General features: G+C 45.7%; 2 protein-coding genes across 5 annotated transcripts in view; both read right to left on the bottom strand.

Annotated features, from left to right (window-relative positions):
- Window positions 1-19,590, bottom strand: part of LOC125397621 (serpin B9-like) — a 242,101-nt gene that overhangs the window by 57,090 nt on the left and 165,421 nt on the right. The window lies entirely within an intron of this gene.
- The window catches only part of LOC148119867 (serpin B6-like), a 41,244-nt gene that overhangs the window by 12,332 nt on the left and 9,322 nt on the right, over window positions 1-19,590 (bottom strand). For 3 of the 4 annotated variants that reach the window (XM_087896497.1, XM_087896499.1, XM_087896498.1), the window contains exons 2-5: window positions 9,050-9,224; window positions 6,590-6,742; window positions 4,793-4,910; window positions 1,377-1,519 (exon numbers count right to left, since the gene is read on the bottom strand). In XM_087896497.1, the coding sequence (XP_087752623.1) occupies window positions 1,377-1,519; window positions 4,793-4,910; window positions 6,590-6,742; window positions 9,050-9,224 (589 nt within the window). Of the gene's footprint in view, window positions 1-1,376; window positions 1,520-4,792; window positions 4,911-6,589; window positions 6,743-6,845; window positions 6,987-9,049; window positions 9,225-19,590 lie in introns of those variants that run through there. The other variant, XM_087896500.1, reaches the window with a different exon arrangement.

Below are 19,590 nucleotides of genomic sequence, written 5' to 3'. Positions count from 1 at the left end.
AAATCAATGTTTACATGATGTTTTGAGTTCCTGATTTGATGGTGGCCATCCATTCCATTCACCCGTCTACATCTATCGCATGTTTTTTGTTCTTTTACTATAACTGGCTGTTGAGCTCACTCATTCAAAATAAGAAAGAAATATGGCTATTATAACTCATTCACTAGACCGGCAACATGCACATATGGGTTGCAGTCAATCTTCACTGTAGCCACAGCCGCATCTTTCTCTACTGCAGAGGTAAGAAATGAAAATAGAATAAAATGTATTAGAAGGAGTTCCCTCTGGATGAAAGAGCAGGAGCTCAATGGAGAGACTTCTTGCTCTTCTTCCTCCCTCCCTCTGTCCTTTTCTGTGTTCATACAACATTAAGGTCCAAGCCATGGTGTAAGCATAATAAGGAAGATCCTCCTGGAATGGAGAGATGGCTCACCAGTAAAGAGCATTTGCTGCTCCTGCAGAGGACTTAGTTGCAGTTCCTAAATCCCACTAGCTCACAACCATTCATTTTAGAGCCCTTAAATGATGTACTCTCTGAACATCATGGGCTAGAGGCAAATGCACATATATGCATGCATGCAAAACACTAATAATGCACAGGAAATAAAAATTATGCATGCACGTGTGTGTGTGTGTGTGTGTGTGTGTGTGTGTGTGTGTGTGTGTGTGTGTGTGTGTTAAGGCCATATGTTGAGAAAGCAGAACAACAAAGGAGATCCTTCAGCAAGTGATATCCTCCAAGATGGAGGTTGTTAAACTTAGAGTCTATCTTGCATACACATGCCTTTGTTTTCTTATTGTAAGCAAAATTCTGTACCTGCCCCATCAAATCCGAACTGAATATTACTCACTGTTTCAGTGTTTACTGAGTAACATTCATATGCTAGCCACTATAAAACATTTGGCTCCCTTTAAAAGTAGTGACAAAAGTGGTTGACTGCTGTGTTGTCTTGTAGAGACAGCAGAGTGTGTGGTAACAGCTTGGAGAATGCGGATATGGAGGACAGTGCTAGAAATAAAAAGAATCGAGAAAGATGGGCAAGATCCAGGGGCCCAAAGAGCCTTATACACCGTATGTAGAAAGTTGAGGAGTGCCAAAGACCCAAATAAAGTAAACAGAGATCAGTGCCATAGATTTGTCCTGTATGTAGACACCAGCAAGAACATAACAGGTCATAGTAGCATGGTACTGACAAGAAACTGGGAAGCAAGCAGGTATCCCTGAGGTATCCTACAAGATGAAAAGGATGAGAGAAGAGCCCCAAAGGTTAGCAAAGAGTTCTTGCCAAGCTACCCAAAGCCATCTGAAGCACAGGCTGCATGAGACAGCCTTCTTGTACGGTTTAGAGGCCAGTAAAGGATCAATCAACACTCACCATGGTGACTTTGAAAGGCATCTCCCGGGTGTCCTCTTTGTCAAACTGCTTCTCCCAGGTTCCTTTGAAGTAGATGGCATTTACAAGGACCAGCAGAGTGTCTGAATCCACTGTGCCTGGAGACAGCAGCTCTGTAATTTTATCTGAAGGGAAGAATTAAAAAGCCATTGAACTAAGAGAGTTGGCGGATGCATGCAAAGGGGCCACCTGCTTGAATGGTCAAGCACACATTTAAGGGATTTCACTGTCCCTTAAATATAAATCAAGTATTTGTCCTTAAAGAAACACAACCATCACCACAAAAAAAGGGGACACTTTTCAAAGGTTATAAGAAGAAGAAAAAAATTAGACAAAAGAAGACATTCAGGAAATAAAAACATCAGTGTTCCAATGAATACAGAAAATGTATGAGTCAACACTAGTGCATCCAGTGTAAAAAGCCCTTAACACGTGAGCTATAAAGAGACCACACATGTCTTAAAGAAGAATCTTAAAGGACTTTTATTTTTTTAAAAAAATGGAAGGGGGTGCTAGGAAGATAGCTCAGGGGTGAGGAGCGCTTACTTCTCTAGCAAAGGACACTGCTTCTATGTCAAGTGGCTCCCAAATACCTGTGACTCAACCACAGGGGATCTGATGTCCTCTTCTGACCCCACAGGTGAACACATTTACACACAGACACAAAGTCATAGGCATACACATAATTTAAAAAGTAAATCATTTAAAAATGGTTTGGATATAAAATCAAATCACTCAGTCATTAAAATGCGTGCATTACAAGCATGAACACCTGAGTTCAATTTCCAGAACCCATGTAAACTAACAAATCCAAACAAGTAGATGTGATCTTGTATGTCTGTAATCTCAACACTTTGAAGGTAGACTCAGGTGGATCTGTTGAACTTATTGAACATCCAGCATAGCCTACTTGGTGAGTTCCAGTCTAATGAGAGACTTTGTCTTAAGAAAAACAAAAAGGAAATGATGATGAGATGGACAGAGTGTCTGAGAAACAACATATATGCACATGCACCCACATGGGAACACACAGGTAGAACTGTACATATACATATATATATATTATATATATATAATATATATATATTTGGATCAATAAATATATTAACCCTCTATCTGAGAAAGATTATATGTGTTGCAAGTAACACAAAACCCCATACATATACATAATTTCCTCTGTCGGGTTTTTTAAATTCAATTTAAAAGTAGATGAGCAGCTATGCAGTGTTCCTTACCAGTATAAACAACAGCTTACAATTGCAGTGTTGCAGAATAATCTTTTTGTACACTGTGAAAACTTGTCACTTGGATTGGTTTGATAAAAAACTGAATGATCAATAGCTAGGCAGGATTTGGGGGCAGAGAGGATGCTGGGAAGCAAAAGGGCAGAGACACGGAGAGTCGCCAGCCAGAGATGGAGGAATCAGGAAAGCAGCATGGGCAGTACAGAGCAAACATAATCACAAGGCAGAAAGTAAATTAATAGAAATGGGTTGATTTAAGTTATAAGAGCTAGTTAGAACCAAGCCTAAGCTGTTGGCTGAGCTTTCATAGTTAATAATAATTCTCTGTGTGATTATCTGGGACGTGGGACAAAAGAGCCACCTATACTGCAGGTGAAGGAAGGCAGGGCCAACCCACCTGTAGGAATGCACTAGAACTGTAGAATTTGAGCCACACTAGAGCAGGAAGCTCCAGGCTCAGAGACTGTTCTTCAGTCTATTCTTAAAGAGACTAAAAGAAAGAAAAGAATGAAAGGAGGCAGAGAGAGATAAATGGGAAGGAAGGGAAGAAAATGGGGTCCGGAAAAGTGATCTAAGACACTGGGAGACATCATAGATAGACTGGTTAGAGCAGGATAAATCCAGACAGCATGTCAGATACTGTTAATTTATCAAAGACAGGACTGTTGCATCAATTTAGAGCAAAGATTCTTCTCCACCCTCCAACTTTGAGACTCAATAAGTGGCCCTGTTTAGCCAAGAACCCATTATATGTAGATCAAGTCTATAGACCAAGTTGACTTCTAACTCACAAAGATCCCTCTGTCTCTGTCTCTGCCCACCAAATACTGGGAATAAAAGCCTACACCACTACACCTGGTTGTAGAACAAAGTTTCTTAAAGTGGGGGTCAAGATCCCACCATGCAACTGAATGAGGCAGTGATCAAAAAATAGCAACAGTAAAAGGTATTTGAATGCACAAGGACCAAAAATTACTTTGAAATCAAACATGTAATCAGTCTGGGGTGTTCTGGCATTAATGGACTACATTGCATCACATGGATTCGCTGTAGCCATGGTTTTGAACACACATATGTGCACTGTACTATGCACCTTGTCATTCCTATGATACTAACCTGCACTACCTAAAGCACTATGGTTCAGATTCAAGACTCTTGAATGCTGGGAACTGTAATGTTTTCCCACACATGTTTTCTGCTCTTATACAAAGAGAATGGCTTAATCATAAAAGATACAGGCTTCTAATATTTTTCTATCATCATTCTTCAGTGAGAAAATACCAAATTATATATATATATATGGATCTTTTTGGGTTGGACAAGCAATACAATGTCATTAGTATACAAATGTGTTTTAATCTTATAATAAATGATCACATGTGTATACAAAATAATTGTTCTAAGATCTAAATGTTTGCTTTGTTTGACACTTGATGTTTAGTCTCGTAAGACTACCTTAACTGAAAAGAGTCCCAAATAGGAAAAGTTTAAGAGGCTCCACTTTAGGGCTGGGCACTATAGTTCAGTAGTGCAGGCCTTGCCATCTTATGCAAAGCCCTGGAGTTGATCCCTAGCATGGCAAAACCATAAAATAAAAAGGAAGTATCACTGTGGTGGTTTAAAAGAAAATGGCCCCCAAAGGGAGTGACACTATTTGATGTGGCCATGTTGGAGTGGGTGTGGCCCTGTTGGAGGAAGTGTGTCACTGTGGAGGTGGGTTTTGAGGTCTCCTATGCTCAGGCTACGCCCAGTGAGACAGTTTTCCTGCTGTCTTTCAATCAAGACGTAAGGACTCTCAGCTCTAGTACCATGCTTGCCCACATGCTGCCTTGTTTCCCGCTATGACGATAGTGCACTAAATCTCTGAACTGTAAGCAAGCCACCCCAATTAAATGTTTTTCTTTATAAGAGTTGCCATGGTCATGGTCTCTTCACAGCAATAGAAACCCTAACTAAGACAATCACCTTAAAAATCAAAGAGTTGATGTTCTTCTGAATGAGAGGATAATAAGACTATTCAAAGTGGCTGACCTTAACTAGGAGGTACCTCAGTAATAGAGAGCCTTCTAGAGAGCATGCTCAAGGCCTTGGGTTCGATTCCCAGCACCAAAACCAAACAAACAAACAAACAGAACACAACAACACTGTGTTCACCTTCTGTCTTTTTGGCGACCCAGGTGTTGATGTGCTGTCGGGACTGCTCTGTATCACCCTTAAAGTCCAGCTCTTCCATCTCTGCTTCGTAGAACTTGCGGCAGGAATCTTTAAAAGACTGAGACAGAGCAACATGATTACCCAGCCACAAAAGTGATCAGCACCAACAGTCTCCTTCCCTGTGCACAGAAGCAGGAAAGCATGAATCCAATGATGTTCAGAGGCACTTGCTATTAAAAAGGAGGGGAAATCAAAAATACACTCTGTGTTCAACTCTCGAATTTTAGTTTTGATTGAGGTGGCAGGGTGGTCTTAACATGTCACAAGCTGAAAATCCTGCAGGCAGTAGCTAAGACTGACAGGTCACTGGGAACATCCTCAGATGCAGTAACTGCAGGGCCTGCAGCGTGACAGCCCCACAAGAGCTACAACAGCACTTCACGGTGTCACAGGGAGCACAGCACACGGGAAGTCACTCTGCACCCGTCTTTCACACAGCCTCCCGTGAGAACAGAAGCATAAACTGGCACTCTTCAAGCCTGATGTCACTTAGGGCCACAGACTGCTGCAATACAACAGGTGAAGTGAGGAGACAAATTTATCTTACTGTAAATTTTATTTTAATTGATGATTTGGATTGTGGATAGCTACATGGATCTAGTGCTTACCACACTGGGTGGCTCAGCCTCCCAGTGAGAAACTTCCAAAAAAGGAATCAGGGCTAGGGGCCGAGTCTGGTGAAGAGTTTGGTGGCGGAAGACTGGCCGAGCATGCACAAGGTCCTGGGTTTGATCTCCAGCAGCACAAAAAGATTCTCAGACTATATTGCTGACACATATGAGATGAGAGTGATGTTGATGATTGCCCACAATCTGCTGTGTTAGAACAGAAAATGATACAGCAGCACAAATGCGTTGGAACATGTGTTATGTTGATAGTGTATAAGGAATGATAAGAAGTAATAACAATAAAGCAATAATGAGGAAAGAAAGACTAGGGAGTCTTTCTTCCAAACTGCTTAAGGTTATATATTTCATTTGTTTTTCAGGGTACTAGTTTTATAATAGAATTTCACAATTCTCCTTAGGTGTGAGAAAAAGACAGCTTCTCAGAGGATCCCTGTAGGTCCAGTGGGAGAACAATTAACAATACATATTACAATCTCAAAGCTTCACTTTCTTCCTTCTACAAATACATCTGGGAGCAAATAAACAACGTATGAAGTCAAACTCAATAATACAAATTAAAATCCCTCCATGGGAAAATGGCTTTCCATGCCATGAAACATGTATAGTCATGACTGTCAAAGGATGGCTAATCATAGGGGATGTGACTCAATGTTTCAGTGTATATATGCTTAGCATGTGTGAAACCATGGTTCCAACACCAACATCAGTAATAGTAATAAAGTAATAGTGGGACAATAATAAATAATGACATAACAAATTGTAGCACAACATAAATACAAAGAATGAAAGAAACAAATTATGAAGCAATATGTATGTTCTGATAGCTTTATACAGAAAAAATATTCACAAATAAATTTCTGTATATGCAGGAAGATATACATCAACTCTATATTCCTTCTTATCCTGGGTGACATGGAGATTGGGAAACAGGTTGAAGAGGGCTTGTGCTTTGCTCACTTAATTGTATTCTGTACAATTCAAAACAACACAAATAAATATGACCATATACAATCGCACCGGTGCCCAGATAGTTGGGGACATCCAACTCACACACTCCCTGCTGTACCACATAATTCCTCTCTCATTCATGAAAGCTGGGAAGACTTACTGCTAGGATATCAAGAGTCTTTTCCCCGAAGAGTCTGTTGGCTGTTTTGAGCAAGTACTGTGTGCCAGTCTTGTTCACTTCAGAGAGAAGTGACTGGAAGCCCTGGTGGACATCTCCACCTCCATTGTCGCTGCATTTATCCAAAGAGAGTGCCTGAAATCAACACAGAATTCCGGTAAGTACAGCTTTAGGAAATAAGTCAACACTAAGCTCATCCTCAGAATTTTACAGATCCCTGCTGCCACTTAATAATCACCTAAAAAGATGACAAAGTTGCTTTGAAAGTTCCCTATCTAATGTCCTTTTTGGGACTCTGTCATCCCTGGACTGAGCAGAAATGGACTTCCAAAAACCTCAGTTCTTCATGCTCACTACTTAATATCTGGCTAAAATCATTAGTGACAACCCAACCTCTAATGGCTCAAAGCAGGCAGCTTCCGGCCTGAGACCTTGGCAGTCTCTCCTCTGTCCTTGGGGCTAGGCAGGCTTTCCTATTGCCTGACTGTGCGAGTTTTATGTCAACCTGACACAAGGTAAAGACATCGGAAAGGAGGGGGAAACTCAGTTAAGAAAATGTCTCCAAGTCAGGCAGTGGTGGTGCACACTTTCAATCCCAGCCCTTGGGAGGCAGAGGAAGGTGGCTCTCTGTGATTGTGAGATCAGCCTGGTCTATAAAGTGAGTTCCAGGACATCTAGGGCAGTACAGAAAAACCTTGTCTCAAAAAAATGCCTTCATAAAACTGGGCTGTAAGCAAGCTTGTACAGCCTTTTGTCAGTGATTGATGTGAAAGGGCATTGTAGCTAATGCCCAGCCCTCTGTAGGTAGGTACCATCCTTGGGTTAGTGATTCCAGGTTCTATTAGAAAGCAGTCTGAGCAAGCCATGTGTAGCAAGCCAGTAAACAGCACTCCTCCAGGGTCTCTGTATCAGTTCCTATCTCCAGGTTTCTGCACTGTGTGAGTTCCTCTTTTTACTGTTTTGGTTGGCAAACCGCTATACGGAACTGTAAGTGGAAATAAACCCTTTCCTTCCCAAATTGCTTTTGGTCATGGTATTTCATCACAGCAAAGGCAATCCCAAGACACTTATCAACAGTATTCAGAGGTAATACTATTCCAGGCATGGATCTTCAAAGACCCAGTACCTTATTTGTGTCCAGCTAGCCTCACGGAAGGAAGAACAAGCTATCCCACTGCTGTTGGCATGGAAACCTCTGGAGTAGGAACTACCATACATAGTGACTTGAAGAGAACCAGAGCTATAGTCAACAGCTGGCACCTCAGACATGAGATCAGCTTCAGGGGATCTTCCAGCCCTGCTTAAAGAGCTCTAGCTGGTTCCACCCTGAGGAGAGGAACTCCTCATAAGACCCAAGATTCTGAGAAACATTGTCAACGTTCCTTCCACCCACTGCACATTGGCTTGGCTCATTCTAAAACAATTGATGCACACAGCAATCCAGAAATCTAGTTCATGTTATTGGCTTTAGACTCAGTAGCTGGCAAGGCAGGGGAGTGAAATGATGACCACTGGGGTCTGGAGAACAGGGCCTGTGGTATGGTGTCTGTGGGCAGAAGTACTTGTTTGTGGTGATAAGACATAGGAGACCTTGTTCCTGTGACCTTTGTTATCTGTCTAAATATAGTGACCATATTTGGATATAGGCCTGTGCAGGAATACTAAAGTTAGAAAGAGGCCATAAGGGTGAACTCTAAGCCAGTCTGATAAGTATCATTATAAGAAAGGAGATCAGATCACAGCAAACAGGAAACACACAGTGAGAACCCAGGGAGCAGCTGCTATCTGTAAGGCACAGAAAACCAAAATGTCAACCTCTTGGTTTTAGACTTCAGTCTGTAGAATAGTAAAAGTAAAACTGTGTATTATTTAAATCACCTAACCAGTGGTGTTTGTTACATACATGTGCCTTTTAACACATGTCCCCATCCCCATTTCTGAAGAAAGGGTGCAACCCTGCATCCCTCATTGTCTCCCCATGTTATTCCGGGCAGGTTGTCTTTGTGATTCACAGACTTCTGCACCTAAAGCACTGTACCCAAAAGGAGCTGCAGTTGCTTCTGTTCCTGACCCAATGTGGGAAGAAACTTTAGGATCATGGGAGGGATCAGCCCAGTGTACTTTCCTTGGAGGAAGGCTGAGGTTTATGAGGAGCCAGAGAACAGATAATGGGGAAAGGGTGGACTTGGTGCTGAACCTTTGATGTTCCTGGCCCAAGTGATCCCCAACCTTCCTATTAACGCTACCAACATTCACCCCACCAGCACTAATGGGTCGAGCTGTTCATGCCAGGGTCCCAGCAGGGATAGCAGATATTTCCATCACATACACCCACACCCTGGTGTCACCAACAGTTGTTCATCAAGAGCAGTCACTTGGAGATTTGGACCAGCTCAACTGAGAGTTCGTAGTATTTAGCTACTGAGAAACGGTGCTGCTTACCTGAATCATCTGGCTTGCAGTGTTTCCCTTTGCCCCCATGAAGACCATGGCCAGGGATGAGAAGATGCTCATGGGTGAGAAAAACACATTTTTTGAGCTGTCTTCACCCAGGATTTTCAAAAGATTTAAGGCAAAGGTGCCATCTGCTTCCAGGAGAGGATCCATGATGGTGAGCCTGGAATGAGGGGTTAAATCAACATCCTATGAATAAATGCAGGCTGGTGGGCAGGGTGCATCTTCACTCTCACTCACACAGTGATGTGGGGCGCAGTGAACACGGCACACACAGCGTGAAAGGTAAAGGTCACATACATCAAATGATACCGTCCTGCTGGGAGCAAGCCGGTTAACTCAGGGCCAGGGCCTTGTCTTTCTACTGTGCAAGAAATCATTAATTACATGAGGATCCAGGAGTCAGGAGAGAGGACAAGAGGCAGCAGTAGACTCACCAGCCCACAAATCTACAAATGGAGCAGAAAAGGCAGGAAGCTTGAAACTGTAGAAGCCGGGCCTGCCTGCTCTGACATCAGCCACAAACAGATACCAAACTCCCATTTCTGCAGCTTAACAGTCTTGGCATTCTAAGAGGCTTCCAGTGAAACTCTGAATAGTTGTGAGAAGATATAGAACAAGAAAAGAGGAAAGCAAGTGCCTACCAGTAAGGGAAGGGAAACCAGCTCCAGCGCAAGTGAAGAGACACAGAGTACAACATGGTTGTTAGTTGTGGTCGGCCTGACACAGGTGCTGAAGATATAATTCCAGGTCCCAACCCTTGAACTTACACACTTACAGCCTTTACAAACTATTTCAGCTAACTATTTTGTTTTGCTTTTTAATTATTGATGCTCAGAACTATCCAGTTTTGGTTAGTGAGATTCTCTTTAAACTGTTTTCTTTTCCTTGGGTTTTTTTGGTCTTAAACATCCTGGCTTTGTAACAACAAAATGGCCTTCCATGTGATGCTCACCTGTCTAGCCCAGGGACACAACATGGCTCATCTCCTCGTTTCTGTTGATAGGAGGGTTATGAGTGCAGCTGTAGTGACAGAACTGAGTGAAAACCCAGCTTCTGTTGAGCACACCAGCACCAAGCTGGGAGACACACTTCCCTTCACCACCCAAGTTGGCCATGCAGTTAAGGTCATCTTGAAAGCTCCCATGCACTTGACTCTTCTGAGACGCACCAACACTCAGAGGCAGTCACCTGCTCCCAGTATATCATTCTTCTGTTTCATTATGCAAATATGTTATGCCAACTGGTATTCTTGGACCACATTATTTACAGGACTCCATTTTGGATGCCTTTGCTGTAAGTGCTGCACAGCTCAGCCCCCTCCACCAGCGTCATCTGTGCTGGGCCCTAAGAACTTGCTGCTTCCTGCTTCACTCCCTCACTCTGATGGCACATGCTGTCCAATCCATTGATTTATTGATTTTCTGACAAGATCATTGTCCTTCCTTTCCACAGAGACCTTAGCAGCGTCTATAATAGGCTGGGTATGGTTTTTGTATTTGAGTCTTGGAGCCTTTGCTTGACTGTTTTACAGCCATCAGTCTTGCTGTTGAGAAGTCTGGTGGCATTTGACGCTAGATCATCGCCTCTCCTTCCCTTGTCCTGCACTCACCCCCGACTCTGAGGGACTTCTCCTTCCAAGACTGCACCTGTGGCCCCTTCTGAGCTTCTTCTTCCTTCTACTGACACTGAGAAACTTCCTCCAGCAACATGCTCTCTGCAAACATCTGCAGGCCTGGCCTGCCCGTCCCTCTCTTGTCTTGACCTTGTTCGAATGGCTTAAGATTATCTCCTTGACTGTTAGTTTATCACGGCTTTCCGAGAACAAGGAGATAAAGTGCACAGGACAAACTATTTCTGTGATCAGAATAACTAAACCTAAACCTCTGAATGCCTAAAAATCCACATATTTTTATTCCCCCTTATCCCCCACATTTTTGGTGAAATATGTCAAAACCTTAAGTAAAATCCTCCATCATCCATAGCTACAAATTTGAAAAGAATGTATTGCATAGCAATGAAACAATTTTCACTTTCACTATGCAATATATAAATTTTTAGCAATCAAATACTCAGAGACTAAAAATATTCAGAGCATATCCCCAACACATGCTAATCCTTATATGATGTGAAAGTGTTCCTTACTGTATAAATACTATTCCTGGAGCAGACAGCACAGATTAGTGGCAAAGCCCTTGCCTGGGATATTTCAGACTCTGGGGTCAAAACTCACACTGTACAAAAACGTCATGTTACTTTCAAAAAAGAAAACAGTTTTTAATTAGGGACATAAACCGTACTATAATGTTGGTATTGCACAGTTTTCTGTGCTGCTAACAGGAGCTCAACGAGACTATTTCAGAATCATCTCCATTTCAGCAGCATTGCCACCTTGGGTACCGACTGAGTTCTAGGCATAGTATGTTTGTAAGTCAGGAGTCTCCACTTCTTTGGGCTTCTTGATCTTCGTAAGGATAACTTCATTTCCTCACAGAATTAGACCATTTAAATGCTGGTTTAATGGGTCATTGGACTTTCGTTTGGTTCCCACCTTTCTTTTCCTGGTCGGCCAGCTTCCCAAACCATAACCACCACCTGCTGCTCCTCTGACAATGCCCTTCTGTCAGATATGGGGAAACTGTTGATTTCAAATCCTGCTCCGATTTCATCTGCTGTTTCTGCAGTGAGCTTGTGGAGATTTACTGAACTGTAATAAGACACTTTGGACTGGAATAGGCCTGGTAGAAATTTAAATAGCCTTTTCCGCGTATCTGAAGACCATTAGTTGAAATCTGAAGATACGAAATCCTCAGGTGGTAAATTCTTTTTATAAACACAACAGGCTGGGCAGACTGTTAAAGGGTAAACGCTTCCCTCACAAGCAGGAGGACAGGAACTTGGGTCCCAAGAACCCACGTAAAACTCCGACAGATGCCTCAACCTCTGGATTCCCAGCCCACTGAAGAAAGAGACAGTGAATCCCTGGAGCAAGTTGGTTAGCCAGAATAGCCAAAATGGCCAGTTCTATGTGCCACGTTGGGAGCCTAGGCCCCAGTCCCTTGCATCTATCCCAGCCCCCAGGCCTGGTCTGGACTCCAAATCCCAGCAGGCCAGATCCTGACCCCTCCCTGGGGATTGGGGTCAGGACCACTCCCCAGGGTACTTAAGTGATCTCCCGAAAGAGGAACATGTAGTCTCCTCCCTTCTTCCTCCTGGGGGTCGCATTCCCACAGCTTCCTGGTTCCCCCTTCAGGCCACCCGAGAGTGCAGATCTCCCATTAAACGTGGCTATTTCTTAATTCGGCTTGTTTTGATTTGGATTGATTGGGGATTTTTTTTTCCGTCTGCAGTGAGCTAATATTAAGAAATATTCCTAACTCTTTGTTCACTAAGAGACCCTGTCCAGAAGTACACAGAGGGGAAAACCTAATAAAGATGCCAGACATCAACCTTGAGACTTATGTGCCAAACACCCCCCCTCTGTGCAATGACAGAAAGCATCCCTTACTCAGGGAAGTCCTCAAACACTAACATCAGTCATTCCTAGCCACATGCACATCCCTGAGCCTCAGCACTGCTCGCAAAAGATAGTCAGACCCCATACCACAGCTATCTACAGGAGGAAGGGGGCAGCCTTGGGTACAATGTTATCACAAGCAACGACTTCCCATGCAATTTGAAACCAGTGAAGAGCCAAACCTCACCAGCTTCCTGGCACCAAGTGAATGCTACATTTTCATATTTCTAATTATCAAAGCAGATTCAAGGAAGAAGGTGGAACGGCATGTGGCTTGGGGTGGGGATGCGGGCTGGGGTGAGCAAGCATCTAGTATAACAAGGCTGGAGGTCCATCAACAAAACCAAGAGGAAGAGAGGAAAAACAAACACATTCCAATTTCATCTGGCATAGAACTCTTATCAAAACTTTGCCCATGTCCTACTGAAAGACCCGCTAGGGATGTCTTCCTTTCGGGAGAGACCCCGTGCCCCACAGACCAGTCGAAACCACTCTTACGGATGCAAACAGCAAGAGGTTTATTCGGATACACAGGTACCTGGGGAGACAAGGTCTCTCGGAAGACTCGCGCGCAGCCAGGCTGGGGCGAGGGGTTTTTATAGGGGAGCAAAAGCGCGGGTACAGAAGCGAAAAGCGTGGTTACGGGGATTCATTCCATTGGTCAATTCAAATAAGGCTAAGAGCGCGCTGAGTGGCAAATTCTTGACCTTTTACCTAAATACCAAGGAGGGGGTTGTCTGGGGGCTTCCTGTTTTTCTCCTTCCCTAGCTGGAGACCCGATGGCCGGCTGTAAATACCCTGACTCATATCCTGTCACAGGACAACAGGTCCCCTCCTCCCCCTTATCTCTTCCTCTCCCCTAGCTGGGGCCTGACTTGTTTGTCCCTAAGGACCTACATTCCAGCACCATGGGTGATATTCCTTTTTCTTTTTCCTTTTCATTCCCCCATTTTTTTTTTTAGAAAAACCTGTTATGCAGGTGTTTATAGGATCTCTGTTTCTCTTTGATTTACTCTTTGGTATTGGCTAGTTAAGACCATGGCTTGAACAACCGAAAGTCTATCCTTAACAAATTGAATCAACCGATTTAAAATGCAAGGGCCGAACGTGAGAATTAACATTAAAAGAATTATAGGTCCCATTAAGGAAGAGATTAGGGTGGTGAACCATGGAGATCGGTTCCAAAGCCCTTCGTACCATGTCTGCTGGGCTTCAAATTCTTTCTTATGTTTTTCTAGCCTTTCTTTTAGTTTATCTAGAGTTTCAGTCACTACGCCGGTTTTATCAGCATAAAAACAACATTCTTCCTTTAAGGCCGCACAAAGGCCTCCCTCCTTTAGAAAGAGCAGATCTAGTCCTCTCCTATTTTGTAGTACCACCTCTGACAGGGAAGCTACTGATTCCGTCAGGGTTCTAACTGACTTTTCAAGAGCCCTTAGGTCCTCATTCATAGCTTGATGTAAAAGCATATATTGGTCCGTGCGTACTAGAGTGGCAGCCCCAGTACCTATCCCTGCAGCAACGCCCCCCACCCCTAGGAGTACGGCCAGGGTCAGGGTAATAGCTTTCCGTCTTTCCCTCCGGGGAAGGTATTCATAATATTGGAGGACCGCCTCATCTGTGTGGTACATGATGCGCGGCCAAATTTGTACCAAGACACAATATTCATGCGTTTGGTTGAATACCATTGCCGAAACACAGGGGGTTAGGCCGGTATTACAGGCCCAGAGGGTCCCATTTGGTGGGACTAGATAATAGTTTCCCTTGATAACGGGTGCGGTTGAGGTGCAAGAGGGCTGGCCAGACACAGCTCCTATGCAAACTCCAGTACCTGTCACCTGAGTAAGGGTCAGATGATGGTCCATGCCCTGGCAGATGGGGGGTGGCGAGGTGACATTGCTATAGTTGCCCCTGATAGCTATCCCCTCATAATATGGGGGACTTGGATTAAGGCAGAGCCAGCAATCGTGGGCCCGATCCGGGTCTGAGTGATTTAAGGCCTGGTAAGCCCCCCTAATGAGGTTCAAAAGACGATCTCCTGTTCCTCCCTCCGGCTCAATTGCAGCCGCTGGGTGGGCCAGGGTGGTGCTGGGAGCAGTGGTAAGATCAGTCAGTCCAGGGGTAGCTGGCACCTTGGGTAGAGATGGGGGCCTCTGATCTGCCAGGACCTGGTTGGGTCCTATCGCCCGGGAAACTATGGCCTCAGCTTTAAGCCGTATTTTGAAAACCAACCCCCTGTCTACAGATGACAGGTACCATCTAAGCCCCCAAGCATACCCTAGTTGCCATCCGGTGGCCTTTTTACCATGTTCGGTGAAGGTAATGTTAAGGGGTAAACATTTTCCATCAGTACATTTAAATTTTCCAAAGCTTCCTTCAACACAGTCTCCAGTTCCCAATGGATCCCTTGGGGGTCTCTCCCATCCGCGGGTCACCCTAATCTTATCCCAGCTGGAATGGGGTTTCCAATAGGCATCTCCGGTAGTCTCACATCCCCAGGCCGCACAGAACATGTAGTCATAGCCCCCACATTTATAGGCCGTAGCTTGATCTCGGCCATCCCGGGGGCAGACGTAGAAGTCAGCCCCTGCTAACCGACATCTTCGCAAGGTGTCGGAGCAGCCTACAAATCCTTCTCCTCCTGCCTCCGTGAGCGGCATCCGTTTTGCCAGTTGACTATGGTCAGAACTGGCTATGTCCCAGGAATCTAGTCCCGCAGCCAGTTGACAGAAATCAGGGGTGAGGGGAGGCCACCATGCATTAAGGGCATGTTGGCCAGTCGTCTTCCAGACTACTTCCCCAGTCTGGGAAATAATCTGCCAAGTTAAGGAGTAAATTGTGTGGGGGTTTCCATTACGAGCCCCCATGGATCCCGAGATCAACATTGGAAAGACTAATGCCCATAACATTATTCCCGAACCAGTCTTATCTTTAAGGGGTTCTGGGAGCGTTGGACCTTCCATCCTTCCTTTTGGCTAGCCGTCTGTTGTCCTGGGCTGGCGGCTTTCACGTGTGAGGCGTGGATCCAAGCAGCGATTCCATCCACCTTAAGCGCCGTTGGGGTGGTCAGGAGAACAGTGAATGGTCCTTTCCAGCGCGGTTCCAGGTTCTTAGTCTGATGTCTACGGACCCAAACAGTGTCTCCAATCTGGTACTGATGAGGCACCACCGGCTGGTTGAGGTTGTCTCGGTAGGCTGTGGCTAGGGGTTTCCAGACCTCTTGTTGTACCAGCTGCAGGGCCTGTAAGTGGGCTTGTAGAGAAGGGGAGTTAGCATAGTCTGCAATGTCCATGTCGAAGAAATGTATGGCTGGAGGCGGTGCCCCATATAATATTTCAAAAGGGGTAAGGCCATGTGGCCCAGGAGTGTTCCTGGCCCGATATAGAGCTTGGGGTAGGAGCAACACCCAATCCTTTGTGCCAATTGCAAGCGTTAATTTAGACAAAGTCTCCTTAATAGTTCTGTTCATACGTTCTACTTGTCCTGAACTCTGGGGTCTGTAAGCACAATGTAATTTCCAATCAATCCCCAGTAACTTGGCCACCAACTGACTTACCTGGGAGACGAAGGCTGGCCCGTTATCAGATCCCAATACCTTTGGCATCCCGTATTGGGGAAAAATTTCTTCCAACAGCTTCTTGGCAACCATCTTGGCCATTTCATGTTTAGTGGGATAGGCCTCTACCCATCCTGAAAAGGTGTCTATAAAAACCAGCAGGTACCTGTATCCATACAAACCAGACTTAACTTCAGTAAAGTCTATTTCCCAGTGGACACCGGGCCGATGTCCTCTGAGGCGTACCCCTTGGAGGGCTTTCGAGTGGCCTGCATTAATCTGGGCACAGGTCCTGCAATTGTCTGTTGCCCGTTGGAGTGCCCCGTCTCTGTTCAAGAGGTACTGTCCAGTTTCCATTCTGTCTAGGAGGGTTTTCATTTTCTTCGTACCCAAATGGGTCAACTTATGTAAGTAGTCTATAAGTTCTTGGGTTATTTTTATGGGCACCGCTATTTTTCTCCGATAAATCCAGCGTCTATTCGCTGAATTATATTCTGCCCCCAACTTTTGGAGAAAGTGTATGTCCTCTTTATCATAGGCCCAGTCTATTGTGGATTGGATGGGCTCTGATACCAGGGGGAGAATTTGCGGGCCCAAAGCAGCCTCTTGGGCTACTTCGTCCGCCCGCCGATTTCCTCTGGCTTCGGGGTGATCTCCTCTTTGGTGTCCGGGACAGTGCATAATACTCAGTCTCTTGGGGAGGAATAAGGCTTCTAATAGGGCAAGGATCTCTGCCTTATTTTTAATTTCCTTGCCTTCTGAGGTTAGGAGCCCTCGTCTTCGGTAGATTTCTCCATGTATGTGTGCAGTAGCGAATGCATACCAACTGTCAGTATAAACATTTAGCTTCTTACCTTTTGCCAATTTAAGGGCTTGGGTTATAGCGATGAGTTCAGCTCGTTGGGTCGAGGTGCCGCTGGGCAAGGCACTGGCCCAGATTACCTGGGTCTCCGTGGTAACTGCGGCCCCCGCCCTGCATTCTACATTCAGTAGATAACTGCTCCCATCGGTATACCAGGTGTGGTCTGCATCTGGGAGGGGCTGGTCAGTCAAGTCCATCCGGGTTCCATGCATTTCCGCGAGGATCTGAAGGCAGTCATGCTGGTCTGGTCCTTCCGGCATGGGTAGCAAGGTTGCCGGATTGAGGGCGACTACAGGTCCGAACTGGACTCGGTCCGTATCCAACAGCAAGGATTGGTAGTGTGTCATGCGGGCATTGGAGAGCCATTGGTCAGGGGGCTGCCTTATCAGGGCCTCGACGGCATGGGGTGCCAGAATGGTCAATTTACCGGCATCCTTAATGAGGACGGCAATGGCTGCCACCATCTGCAGGCAAGGGGGCCAGCCTGAGGCTACTGGGTCTAATTTCTTTGATAGATAGGCGACAGGGCGTTTCCATGGCCCAAGTCTCTGAGTCAAAACCCCTTTGGTGTAACCTTGTTTTTCATCGACAAACAGTTCGAATGGCTTGGTGATGTCAGGCAGGCTTAGTGCCGGAGAGGATAGGAGGGCTCGTTTGATATTTTCGAAAGCCTGTTGTTGTTTATCTGTCCACTCAAATGGAACCCCCTGCTTGGTGAGGGGGTATAGGGGAGCTGCCATTTCAGCGAAGCCTGGTATCCATAAGCGGCAGAACCCGGCAGTCCCCAGGAATTCCCGCAACTGACGATGGTCTCGGGGTGGGGGTATACGAGATACAGTCTCTTTGCGTGCGGCTGTAAGCCAACGCTGCCCTCCTTTTAATTTATATCCCAAATAGGTTACCTCGGTCTGGCATATCTGGGTCTTTTTGGCAGATGCTCGATAGCCCAGCCGTCCCAGAGTTTGCAATAGGGCCCCCGTACCTTGCCGGCAGTCATGTTCTGTGGAGGCTGCCAGTAGAAGGTCATCCACGTACTGGAGCAGGATCAATGACGGGTGTTGAACTCTGAAGTCCGCAAGGTCCCAGTGCAAGGCCTCATCAAAGAGCGTGGGACTATTCTTAAAACCTTGTGGGAGCCGGGTCCAAGTCAGTTGGCCTGAAATCCCCAATTCGGGGTCCTTCCATTCGAAGGCGAAAAGGGGTTGACTTTTGGGGCTTAATCTGAGACAGAAGAAGGCGTCCTTCAAGTCTAGCACCGTACACCAGGTGTGAGATGGTGGCAGGGTGCTTAGTAAATTATATGGATTGGGGACGGTCGGGTGTATGTCTTCAACCCTCTTATTAGCTTCCCTGAGGTCCTGTACTGGTCGATAATCCTTTGTCCCTGGTTTCTTTACTGGGAGGAGGGGGGTATTCCAAGGTGACCGACAGGGAGTCAGAATACCTTGTTCTAATAGTCTCTTTATATGAGGTCTTATCCCTTGGTAGGCCTCATTCGACATGGGGTATTGTTTGACTGAGACTGGGGTGACTGTGGCCTTCAGGTCTACGATCAACGGGGGCTGCTGTAAGGCTAGCCCCATACCCTCCATCTCGGCCCATGCCTGTGGGTATTCTGTAAGCCATATGTCCAAGTCCCTGGATCCCCGTGTCTTAGAGTCCTGTTCGTACAGTCGGTACTCGTCTTCCAATTGTAAGGTCAAGACTTGGAGGGGGTCCCCATTTGGGCCCGACACTCATGCCCCCACCCCCTCAAAATGAATTTGGGCTTTTAGTTTGGTGAGAAGGTCTCGTCCCAGTAACGGGTAGGGACAGTCTGGGACATGTAAGAAAGAATGGGTTACTTTACCAGTTGCTAATTGCACCTTCCTTTCGGTGGTCCAACGATATCTTCTTCCGCCTGTGGCGCCTTGTACCCAAGCAGTCCGTTCACTGAGCGGGCCTGGTGACCGGGTAAGAACTGAATGCTGAGCCCCTGTATCTACTAGGAAGGTAACTGGCAGCCCCCCGACGTCGAGTGTTATCCTGGGCTCAGGGGGGGTTCCTGGCCCTGACCTCCCTAGTCTTCATCTAGGGCTAGGAGTGAGGCTTGTGGCCTGGGGCCTCTGGGTTTGCGAGTGTTCTTGGGGCAGTTCTTCACCCAGTGCCCTCTTTCCTTGCAGTAGGCGCATTAGTCACACTCCACACGAGGGCCTCTCCGTTCTCCCATCCTGTCTCCCTTCCGGCTGTCCTGACTCTGAACTGCGGCGGCCAAGAGGCGACTCAGTTCCCTATTTCTCTTTCTGTCTCTAGCCTCCTCCTTTTCCTCTGCCTCCCTTCTCAATCTATCCTCCCTTTCTTCCTTCTCTCTACGGATACGGTCCTCCCTTTCCTTTTGGGTCTCTCTTTTATTAAAGATTTTCTCTGCTTCCTTAAGTAGATCTTGCAGTGTATATCCCTGCAAATTCTCCAACCTCTGTAGCTTGTTTCTAATGTCAGGTGCAGATTGGCAAATAAAAGACATCAACACACCGATGGCCTGCCCTGGGTCCTCAGGATCATAAGGTGTATACATACGGTATGCCTCCTTAAGCCTTTCTAAAAATGCTGCTGGA

The sequence above is a fragment of the Myodes glareolus genome, chromosome 14 (assembly GCF_982192425.1).
Source record: "Myodes glareolus chromosome 14, mMyoGla1.1, whole genome shotgun sequence".
NCBI lineage: Eukaryota > Metazoa > Chordata > Mammalia > Rodentia > Cricetidae > Myodes > Myodes glareolus.
This window is presented reverse-complemented; position numbering and strand designations above follow the sequence as displayed.